The sequence below is a fragment of the Anopheles funestus genome, chromosome 2RL, assembly GCF_943734845.2.
Source record: "Anopheles funestus chromosome 2RL, idAnoFuneDA-416_04, whole genome shotgun sequence".
NCBI classification, from domain to species: Eukaryota; Metazoa; Arthropoda; class Insecta; order Diptera; family Culicidae; genus Anopheles; species Anopheles funestus.
The window spans coordinates 97866846-97879576 of NC_064598.1; the positions used below are offsets into that span (position 1 = coordinate 97866846).

Sequence of the window (12731 nt, forward strand, 5' to 3'; positions counted from 1 at the left end):
TCTACCTGCCCGGCAGCAACTGCTGACTTCATAGTTATGTGAATGACATCAACTATATCACACAAAACAAAACCACCCCAAAAAAAAAATCACACATCAACTCCATCCCCAATGGGCAGCGAGCTGAAAAGCCACGATTCGTTTCGATGTTTTTTTTTCGTCCACTCGACAATGTAAAACATAGCGATTTGGCAGCCCGTTGATAGCTGCCGGTACGGCGTACAGATAAGTACTGTCGAATAGCACACTCGTCCATCATCCACTTCACAGTGTCATCGCCACAGAATACACATATGAAGGGGTTTTCCACTGATATAATCGGACAGTTCTTTGCCGTATGTTTGCGTCTGTCCGCTTTTGCTACATAAATGTTTAAAGAAGCATCATCCTTTTACCGCTGGCAGTGTGCAGCGAAAGATTTGTTTGGCTGACTTTGAGCCCTACAGTCACATCTGTATAAGCTGGCAAATTCCAAACAGTGTGTGTGTGAAAAGAAAGGAGAAAAAAAGTCAAAAACACGGCTTTACATGCCGGTCATATTCGAAGGTACGGAACCACGCAGCCACACGGTAGCATGCATTTTACAATGAACCGATAGAGTCAGGCTCTTTTTAGACGGATTTGGAGGCACTTTTTGTCCTACACGTGGTGGTATTAAAGACGAGTGTGGAATAGCGATGTGGTCAGCTAGCCTTGCGATGCGGGTGCTGCATTTAGACGTACCAGCGTCAGGACACAGAAAGCACACGAGAACAAGGACGAAAATTGAATGGATGGCACAACTGTCCCATTGGTCGCTATGCGTACGCAAATACGGTAACACTAACGAAACGGGTTTACACTCAACGAATAATCACACACGCTCCAGGGAACGGAATAAAAACGGACGCATTTTAGGCATATTATATGTAAAGGTAACAGAAGGACATGAAACACGTTTTTTTCTGGTTTGCATTTTATAACTTATATGAATGAAATAGGTACATACAAGCCCGCCGGAGGTTAATTTTTGTGGTGTAGATGTAGATGTTTGCAAACATAAAAAGGACCCAGAATACTTACCCCGACAAGCGTCTTGATGTTGTGGAGCGCGTCCTGCGCCTTGAGCGCTGCCTTACGAGTGTAAAAAGTCACAAAACAGCACCCTGTGGAAGGAAGAGAAACGGAAACAGAAAAGCACGATAAAGCAAACGAAACACACTGGCACAGAACGATGAACGGTAACGCACGCATTTTTTTTTTTGGTTTTTGGTGGCGCAAAAGGCATTGGCACAATTAACGAGGAAATAAAACATTGCATTATGGTTTGGAGCGGACATTATTTTTTTTTAACAGTATCGCAGCGGAGACATTAATTTTTAGAAACAAATCGGTCAGATCGTTTGTTTTTGTTTCTTGTCTAATGTTTTTGATTCAGTACGGTGAGCAATAGAAATATATATTTACAAAACAAACAACAGTTGCTTCAATTTACAGTAACGAACACATTCACGTTGTAGCTCCCCAAACCCCCCAAAAAACGGGAATTTATTTGGAACGTATGTACAGTAAAGATTCATATTGACCTCACAAAACAGTGAAGTAAAATGCAGCACATCACAACTTGAACACTTACATTGTCACACAAAAAATAAATATCCCAACAAATAGGCAAATAGATAACACACACGTAAATTTTGACGTAAATATTACATATATTTAAATTAGAAGAAAAAACATGCACCTTTTCGACGCACGTGAAAAAGGTGAAGGAAAAAACACACGACAACAACAATCAACAACATGGTGGTGGTGGCGCGTGGCTCGTGTAAGCAGCAGTCCAAATCACATCGGCAGCATAAGCAGCAATGATTGTTGAGCTTTTGCTGATGAGATGAATGGTGGTTTCGATTTTATTTTTAAGATTTTTTTTCCATGTACATCATTTCCCATTTCTAAGTTCTACCAGTCTTCCGGTCATCATTTTGCCATCATTGGATTTACGCCGAACGGATGCATCCCGCTGCGAGCTTCTTTTTTTTGGTGCCATTCTAGCGGAGATTACCTCCAAGTTAGCTGATGCTGACCCGCACAAAGTTTGATCCTAGGGGTTTTAAGCTTCACAAAAATGACCTTCTCCTTCGCTTCCCCATTTTCCTTCACACGGACGAGCCGCATGACATCGAACAAAGACACCCGATCCGGATCAGGACAGACGGATTTGCGTCTCCGTACGATGGACCGGATATTAAAAAGATTCAATTCCATGAAAGGACCTCCAAACCCTCTGCGACACACGGAGCAGAACGCGAAGTTCGCGGTAGCTTGACTTGAAATGACTCCTGTCAGAACCCTGCGGTGACCGAGAATGAAACTCGGTCGGTTTTTGGGGTAGGAGTTGTTTTTTTGTGTAAATCTGTCACTACAAAAGAAGGGCATCAGTAAAGAGGAGGTTCGCGAATAAAAAAAAACTCGCCCTAAGCCAACACAAAGCACCCATCACACGGGTCGGAAGTATTTTATGAGCTCAAACAACTTATCTTGAGATGGTATGATTTTTTTTCCAAAAAAAGTAAAATAAAGGAAATTATTATATAAATCATATTTCTGTGTTTTTTTGCCAAAATCGTCATAATCGGAAAACGATGAGAACGAATTTATCTAGAAATTTTGCAAATCGAACATTTTGCTTCAAGCCATCGGCAACACATTAAATCTATTGGATCAATTTCGTAATTAAAGAGATTCCATTTATGCGGTACACGAGAATTCCAAGAAAACAGAATGGATGCGAATGGGAAGCTTTGGTCGCGCTCGAAGTTAATTTATTTTGTATCCTTAATTAACTATAATTTCACCAGAATGAAATACTGGACGTTGTAGGTGTAGTAACGTAGTATCGAAATTTAATTAAAATTTATGTTTTCCATGAAAACATATTTTCTGAAAAACAAAGGACGAGAAAAAACTAAAATAATATTAAACAAATTATTTTTTAAATGCAATTAATGATAATTATAATCCGAGAACAGTGAGAAGTACTCAATAAGAGGTAAGTTTTTCTTCCTTGCTTTCTATATTTCCCCATCTTACTTGAAATAATCTTCTGTACTTAGCATATCGATAATGAGAACAAACGTAATATCCGGTCAAAGAAGAACAAACAATTTTGTAATGGTTGTCGTTAACAGTTGATTTTCCACCCAATTTGTGTGGGAGTTGATTGATTTTTTTCTTTTCTTATTCGATCCACAATGTTACAGAGATCCTTCTTATCTATTGATCATGTTCAATATGCTATTCTGTACCGTATTGGGTAAGAATTTTAGATGAAAATGATCCAACCAACATTTGGTCAGCTGGGGTTTTGTTAAGTATTCTTATCAGGATCCACGACAACATCATCATATTTGTACTCTTCCAAACCATCATCTTATCGGAAGGATTTCATCGCAAACCCAAGCAAACGAATCGTACCGATTTCATCGTTTAATTCACTTTAGCTCATTACACGCACGTCTACGGAATCGTTCCTCCTTCCCTCCAAAAAAAAGAGGAACATTTGTCTGGTGGACCATCGTCCACAACTAAAACACACACACCGAGAAAACATCGATCCATCCACGTCGTGCTGATAAAGAAGTAACGTGCAGCCAAAAGCCAACGATAACGATGAGTTACGGGTAACGAGAAATCGGTCAACAGCAGTATCCGATCCGTCTCGAGTGGTGCTTGGCTACGCACAACGCTAGTGGACACATGCGGTAAACCACCAGAGTGGACCCACACACACACACACACACACTTTAATACTTTGAGTGTGTGGTTCCCGCACACTGCATTACAAATCCCCTTTCGCTCGAATACCCGGACAGATCGAAACAATCGCCATCATCATCGATTTCAGTCAACAGAAGGAAGTGATGTGGGGGTTTGGTGGAGGATGAGGAGGAGAAGAAGGGTGTCTAATGAAAATGAGTTGAGCAGAGCAGCAGAACGATTGTTTCTTGTCTTCATTTGTTATACGCCGCTACTCGCCGTCCGTACCGAATAGCCCCCAAAGGTATCGATATCGTCAGATTGTCATATGAGCTCTCCAGTTCTATTGATTATCTTTCGACAACCGAAAACATCACACAGTATGTGCGGATTATGTGTGCGTGTCCCTGGACTGGAAACCTTTTTGGTGCAAAATGGTTCACCAGGAATTCTTGTCCTGTGGAACCTGGCAAACCTGGTTAAGACGATCTGGTCCCCCAACCAGCAGAATCAGGACCCAGAACGAAACCTAATTAAGTAACTAATCTTCGGTGAAGAGGATGGGTTTTCCTTCGCACCGTCCAGTCAACGGCAGTAAGGACACACACACACCAGGGTGGAATGGCAAAGGAATGTGGTGTTGTTGATGGTAACTGGTCTCTACTAGGGCCATCAACCGCAATGGTCACTCCTTGTTTCAAAGTCCATTTCACTTCAGCTGCCATCAAAAGCCCGAAACCCCCTACACTGAGGCACAATGTTTGATTTCTCCTCATCGCAATCTTATCCTTTTTCCCGTAACGTGTAAGGCGAATGCAGTGCACACCGTGTGTCCAGAAGAGTGTGTGGGTGTTTCTTATACTTCAAGCCAGACAGAAAATAGCCAAAAACCCCCTCCCGACCTAAGCGAGAATGGGCTGGGCTGGGCATACAAATAGTGATCGTTGTTTGTTGTTCGGTATCGCCTCAGAATCGATTCGTGGATGAGAAAGCTTTCTACCCTGTCTTTGCCACTTCGCCAACCCTCCTCGTCGTCGTCGCCGGTGTATGGACGGAGTAAAAGTGGCATCAAGGTGGTTTCGTTTTGTTTGGCTTTGGTTTTAGTAGTTCGTTTGGTTGGGATTTTGTGGTCGAAAGGAAATGAATTCCGTTTCCTGCTTCGATAACACATCTCCCGCTCACAGTTTGTTCTCTTCGTGTGACCTGCAACATACACACACACATATACACGTTCAATGCCACACTATGTGTATAGTTTTGTGAACGTTTTCCGGAAGGACGAAGCTTGAAACTTTGCCGGATCGGTATCCTTTTCAAAAGGATGAGCGGAACACACAAACAACCAAATCGACCAACCTCCTGGCGAAAAACGATCACCAAATGCTGTACGGCTCAGTTAGTTGGTGTTGATGTTCAATTTCTTGGAAGATGTTTGTTTAATTATAATTTCGTTCAGTTTAATTTTGCATTGTTGCTATGGTGGGTGGCAGGATGAACATTGTTGAAAGGATGAAGATTTATTTAGAAAAAAATCGTATTTACTCTTCCGAAATGAAACAATCATTCGAACTTGAATTTGAAGAAGAAAGCCTTTTGAAGAATAAAAAAAACATCTTTTTAACTTAAAGAAGAAAGTTCGGTTTTTCGTCGGTTGTTTGCAGTTGTTAATAGAAGTCTTGCTCTTTAATAATAAAGAGCAAAGATAATTATCATTATTGTCGAAGAGCCTAACATTTCCAACTCGATTGTTATCTCAATCAGAAAAAGCTGTTCCGTTCATGTTTATGTAAGAATGCAAACACAAATGAAAAAACCGCAACAAAAAAATGCTTAAGAATTGGAAACCAGGCGTCTCCATTGCGCAACAACCGTATCAAGTGGTTGTTGTTTCCTGCCAGAATTTCCAATCAGGATTATTGATTGAATACGAAAGCAATTCCCATCAATTATGCACATCTGGGAATACGCAAAAATATAGCAGACCGCATAATACGGCATCAGGGAACATCCGCGATAAGCATACAACCGTAGGAAGATAAATATATCGGAGAAAAAAATCAATACTTTCAACTTTATTGTACATATTGATTCTAATGGCATTTACCACGAAAAGTTGGTGATTGACTCAAGTGAAACCTTTGCCTTTTGTCGTTGTTTTTTTTTGTCAATTGGAAAAAAAGGAAACATTCACCAGGAAAATGAAGTAACTGGCGCAATTACTACTTCTACACACCGTAACGGTGGGAAAATTACCGTTCCTTCATTATTCTTTCAAACCTTGGTTTTCTGCAAGGTATTTGAAACTACCATACGAGATGCCTACAGATATTGGAAGTCGTGAAGAAATGGTCCGGCCATAGACGACTCCAACCGAAATTGGTTCATGTCCATGTTGGGGTTTGATGTAAAACCCTCCTTTACCCAGCAAATTATAGGTTCTTCATCATTACCCAAACCTCGAACATGGTTCCCGTCACCAGGTTGTACATGGAAGTTGTTGGTGTTTTTTTTTCTTGTTTTAAATAACTTATGAATTTCTCCATCAGGAAGCAAAAGCCACAAACGGTACCGGTGTGTCTTTGTTGCAAATAACGTCCAAGGCGCACTATGTATGACGTCTTGCATGTTTGCGCCCGTGTGTTTCCTGCACCGGAAAACCATGCAGCCACAAATGCAATGCACCGAGGCTAAAAGCTAAAACCTCTTCGCCGTTCAATTGGCCGTTTTCAACAAACCCATCACACACGGTTTGTACCGCCGCAGTACAAAAACATAGTACGTCAATATGTTTGAATTATTAAGCACCGATGTTCCACTAATGTTCCGCTTGTCCCCCCTTTTCGGGCACGTACCACATTTGCTCGGTTGTTTGCAAGGGGCACCCCAAACGGCAATCGTGACGTGATTCCGAGGTTGCTAAATTATACATTCCAAGATGGTCGGCTGCCCCATGAGATGGAGGTTTGCGAACGTCGTCGACGGGCACAAATCGAAATGCGATTGCAGCTTGAATGTATTACGACCTTTCGCTTATTAAATGTGATGATTGTAGAAAGTTGTGTTACACAGGTTTGTACGGATTATTGAACATTTAATTAATTTAAAAAAAAAGTCAAACAAAGGAAATTTTTCCTCCACTATTAACAAACCCCCTAAATAAAAATCATACTTAATGGATCATGAAGGAATAATTAAACACCTATCATTCATCTGTACAATATGTATAGCGCTTACCGGTAAACCCCCCCCAAAACAACCAATGTACCTCATTAAAGTTTCCCCCTCCCCAGAAAAACACCATCCCCCAAAAAGTGGTAACGATGTAAATCACCCCCTTAAACGCAGCAGTACGCCTCTGTTTGTGCCTCGCCCAAAAGCGTAACTCAATCAATTAAAACCGTTCATTCTAATCGTCAAAACCGGAACCTTGTGCCGTGTTTCGGTTAATATTCATTTTCAACCTCGCCTCGGTTAGTTTGCCGAGGCACAGCAATTTCTATCCGTGACTGGGCGCCTCCATCGGGCCGAAGCATGGCAAATGTGTCCCTGGGGGCTTGTCTTAAATTCTATACTCTGACACCTTCGCCCGGCACTAATGGAAGTGATCGATTGCAGGTTGATTAGAGTGAGCGTGGCGAAGGGTTTCGAAGTCCTCCTCCCCTCTCCCTAGATGCCTCTTCTCTCCAGTACGTTAAAGCCCAACGTCAGGCGCGAACCGCAAAACCGTTTGTGTGACGATTGACGTTTTGCCACGTTTGTTCGCGACGCACAGGTCGGGCAAGTGTCTCGGGTTTCACCTTGTGTCACGCATAAATTTCGCAAAAGTATCGTTTATGAATAATTAAACACTTCTCGCAGTTGTGCGCACACCCGAGCTGACCCGAGTTTCGCCTCGATTTTCGAACCATGGTAGATCGCTTTTCCGATTCGCTTACTGCCAATTCGGTTTGGTTTGTGTGCGTGTGTGTGTGGATTGTATTTCAACCCTAACTAGCCGCATAGTGTAACCGAATGCAGGCAATATTAATTCGAGCAAATTTTATTGGTCGTCGAGCAAATAGTATAATTAATTTCGTACCCCATACCCTCGATGCTACCTGTTATATGGGGACTGGGGCTCGGACAAACGCTACCGGACATTCAGTCGCGGCAGAAAGCGAACGGTTTTAGGGGTTTTGGGATGATCCGCTCATCAGGTTACACCCGGTCCTGAGGCAGCCCTGAGGTGGACGACAATTTACACACAAAAACCAAACAACGGTCCAAAAACCAAACGCCACACACCACTGTGGTGCGGCACTCGTGCCTCGTGTATTGACACCGGTGGGCCACACTGTGTGTGTGTGTGGCCACCCATCATTGAGGTCGGTTAATTTCATTTACCCCTGGACGGCTTTGAAAGCGATCGGAATCGGTTTGTTTGCGAAAAAGAAACAATTGTGGGAGGGATGGCGAACGATAAACGAGCTTCGATTTCGATGCCCGGAACCGGAAGTTAACTTTCTAGCCAATGTCCGGCATTGGTGGGCATTTTGTGCAACTAGAATGGTGGTCCATCGCGCGTAGGTGGGATGGTGTGTCAGTCCGGAGCGAAATGAATTATATGCAAATTATGTTTAAATTCCAATTGACATTGTCAAATTTATGGTAATTGCTTTATTATGCTGGCTATCATTGGGAAGAGCCCCGGCCGAGGCAATTGACAATGAATCATGCTCCATCACTTCTACCGTAGAACCGTTTTTGGGCTTGCTCGGTAAGGATCAAAGCAACAATCCAGTAGAAAACGACCCCACGGGAAAGGGTCGAACTGCAAATGATTTCAGTTTTAAACTCGTACTTCCTGCACAGCATATCACGTCGATTTGTCGGTTGGAAGATGATTCGTCCCGAGGATAACGCTTAATGGCGCGTGACAGTTTCTTGCCTGCTCAGCGCGTATTCGGGCATACGAAACCTTTCGACCCAGGTTCGGCTCACACAAAAAACCCCAGGCTTCTCAGTGTCAAACGCTTTCGGCGCTGGAAGGTTTTCCTCGTTTTTGGTTTGCAGGTGACCAAAAAAAAAAAAAAATGAAAATGGAGGCCACATAAATTAAGAACATTTTACGAGAGTCTCGTTCCCAGGTTGGGTTCATCGTCGAGGACGGACGGATCTGCATTCGAGGCGTACAGTCGGTCGGATGGCTCCCGTTCGTTGTTCCGACCTTTTTCCTCCAAAAACTCCAAAGAATTGCCAACCCAAAAATTGGTCGCACAAATGCTCGTATGGGTAAGATTTTATTGCCACTAATAAAATGTAAGAAGCAATAGCGGAGGACAGGGTGTGTGTGAGTGGATGCACCCAACACCACCTGATGAGGATCGGCGCTCATTCAAGGACGAAAACTCCACACTCAAAAGATTCCATCCCCTTTCTGCGATCGTTACATTTAATGTTTATTGCAAACCTCCAACCTTCTGTCCTCATGAGTGTGGGTGTGTTTTTTTTTGTATGCCTTATAAAACATAGAGTTCCAAGCGACGATCGACTGTGTCACGTACGCTTTTCCTAAACTCCAACATGTTTATGACGATCCGTCACCCATGTTGACGCCATCGTTCAGATAAATGCAACGGCAACGGTAGCACTTTTTTTGGGAGACTTTTATAAATTAAGACGATTGCCACCCATCATATCTTTGAATGACATTTTAAATTCGTGAAGAAAGTTCAACGCTAGAGCAACGATCATGAGAGCATCATGGATGGCTGTTGCATTAAAACTTTATCATTTTGATGCTTTTTATACGGTGAAGCATTAAATTAAATGTAGACAGCTGGAAATTATCTGCCCGTAAGCCGTATCATTAAACTGTGAGGATAAAACTGCGACTTACGTGAATGGAACAATTAAGATAAGAAAATAATGGTAACAAACGCAATGAAGAGAGCTTTAGCAAGATAATTGAAAATCTGCTGGAAATGCGTAATTAGACAACTGTTTTGGGCAGAAAATCAATGTCTAATGAAATGAATGAATGCAATTTCAGCCTGAAAGGTATGCAATTCACAGTTACAATAAAAACGCCTAAAGTTATGCAACTATCAGTACAAAATTATCTCATTAAACTAGAAATTTGTGTGGCAAATGGTAACCTTGGTTAACGTGTCCCTGAATTCCCTGTTTCTATCCAATCACAAAAATTATATACCTAACCAGAGACCAGACAGGACACACTCAACGACATCGGGGCTAGGTAAACGATAGCAGACAGGTGCTGCCTGAAACTGTAAGAATGTTCAATGGTTCGGAAGCACATCTGCCGAAGGTAACGGGTTGACAGACAGACAGACTAAAGTTTGATGTCTCCCAGGACACCTAAAGGCGGCAACTAGTTTTCAGCATCGTACACAAATTGGACCGTTTTGCTGTTAATAGGTGGCTACGGCGTAAAGACGAGCTCATGTTTCGTGCTGTTTATTACCACTACCGTTTGCACGGCAGGACGACCCGTACAGACCATGCACGATACTAATGTTGCACAGCTGTGTGTACTTAATTACACACATTCTACACGCATAGAGGTGTCATTGAGAAAAATGTCTGTCACCATACCTTTGCTCCCCTACAAACTGCCATTGAAAGTGTCCTAGTGAGGAGACTTTCGCTCTTTAGCGTTTAATTTTAATCGACTGCAAAGAGGGAACAGTTGGGAGGAAATAAAAGGATGTATACATGCAGATGGTGGTAATAACAGCGTTTGAGGGACGTTTCTTTTTTAGTAGACAGCAAATGATAGACACAAGATCGATAAACAATGTCGAAAGCTTTCTTAAACGATTATAAATGATGCGTAAAAGCCATGCATTTTATATAACATTTTACAGGCTACATGTTAATAGTTGAGCGATTCAAATTGCTTTGAAAAAAGTTCACAAAAAATAAAAGCTAAATACTTCTAAAATTCATCAAAAGCAAACATGTTAAAAAATCATCCAAAATTGTTCTACGAAAAAATGCAAAATGGAATTACAATCGCATTCGCATGATTTGCCTCAATTTTTTTTTGTGTGTGTTGCTTTTCATTTTTGCTGCTTCATAATTGATTGGTTTTCATCGAATTCGGTGCTTCGGTGCCCGGACGGCAGCAGCTGTACTCATTTAATTATTCATGCTAAACTATCGACACGCAGCCATCGATGGTTCGATGGTACAACTGTCGGCTGTCAATAGTCGATTTGAGTTTTGTGCGGCAAAAAAAACGAACTCCATCCATGTATCCATCCTAGGTATTGCGGGTGTACTGTTTCTTTCAGTGTTGTTCGATTGCTTGCTTTTTGTCTGTATCGTACCACAGCATAGATTATCGCTAATTAGTGCTTGCTAACTGTCTACATTTGACACGCAGCACTGAAAATGCTCGTTATTTTCAATTCCATTTCACTACACTATCTTTTTTTTTTTGCTTTAATTGCCAATTTTGCTCTTCAACTTTTGATGGAGAAATAAATGAAGAGTGGAATGGGACAAAAAATCTCCACGTCCAATAGGGTATGGGGTGAATAATAGGGGTCAACCTCGATCATGGCGTATGTATTTGATTATTTGCTGGAATTTGATTTCATGTTTTTTTTTTGTTGGTTGTTCGTTCGAAACAGACGAGAAGAAAAACGGAGTTGTCGGCCGTTGTGTTGTGTTTAAACATCGCCATGTTCGAAGGCGATAAAAACATATCCCCAGGAAAAAGTTCAAATTGATTCGAACTGTGGAGAACGAAAAGAAAAAACATTCCATCACTGATGGTAGTAGAACTCACTTCAATTCGGTTGTGCAACTACAGATAGTGGCCCCCTTTTTTCCTATCAAATTCAATCCATTGAAATAAAACTGACCATCAGGATGACCTAGTCGTTACAAACTCGAGCAGGATAGATATGTTCGTGTACCATATTCTTTTTCTCGCCAAACCCAGATCGATTTCCAGTTGCATTTTTTTTACTTCTATTCAATACTCACTATTACTCAGCAAAGCTGAGTGCATATAGAATTTTTCTCGGATTTTTTTTTATTCAAACTCAATTAACAACCGTCCTGTAAACTAGCTGTACAACCCCGGGACACTAGCCGGAACAAATAGTGTGGGGCGCTTAAAAATAGCACACAAATCAACATCGTTGTCTATCGATCCCCTATATAGACGGCACGCGATGCGGAAAGACAGACACGGGTACACGGGGGCAATAAAGCAGTGACATCCACTAACAGCAGTTTTTTGTTTCCACCACTCGATGCAGTTGGTAGAAATGAATAAATGGTATCATCTCCACCGTCCCACCATTGGTTGCAACCACCTTGGTGGAGTGGATCCGGGCTGAAGAGGATTTAGAAGCGATACAGCAAACGATACAGGGTTTGGTTGGAAAATCGATACTTCAATAACCTGAATATATCAATTGCACTCTCGAAAAGCAGCTAACTGACCAGCGTACCTGGCGCCACCGGGCGTAAGGGTTGTCCACCATGAATGTAACCCGGCAGCGGAGAGTGTGTGCTGCCACATCATCGATTTTCATCGCACTTTGCGTTGAAGAAGTTGGTGGTTAGGTAACGAACGCTAATATCTTCCTTGTTCCAATCCGAGTGGAAGGTAGTAGAACTCCACTTTAACCAGACCACTAGAAATGGGTAAAAGGGAGACAGAGCGTGTCTCGTTATCTGTAATTACTTCTGCCAGAGTGCATTCGTTGTGCAATTGGCCATCGGCAGGGGAAGATGGCCCATCCGACCGACCGGTGAGGTGAGTGCGGTGAGGTTTAATTAAGATTGTCAACTTAATTACAATCGCCAAAGTTTAGTGCGGTCTGTTGCTATCGGTTCGGTGTCAATTTTTACTTCGACAAGCGGCTAATGGAAAGCGAGATATGATTGGCGCTTCTACCATGAACAGGTAGCTGCATCTTCCGGTGTCGAGAGATGCACCGATAATTAGCAAAAGTATCCATTAGTTGTTT

The 12731-nt window shown here is 42.1% G+C and overlaps 1 protein-coding gene across 9 annotated transcripts in view; it reads right to left on the minus strand.

The window, feature by feature from the left end:
* LOC125763414 (CUGBP Elav-like family member 2) overlaps window positions 1-12731 on the minus strand; it is a 258303-nt gene that overhangs the window by 102320 nt on the left and 143252 nt on the right. For all 9 annotated transcript variants that reach the window (XM_049426602.1, XM_049426600.1, XM_049426598.1 and 6 more), the window contains one exon: window positions 1063-1145. In XM_049426602.1, coding sequence (XP_049282559.1) covers window positions 1063-1145 — 83 coding nt within the window. The remainder of the gene's footprint in view (window positions 1-1062; window positions 1146-12731) is intronic.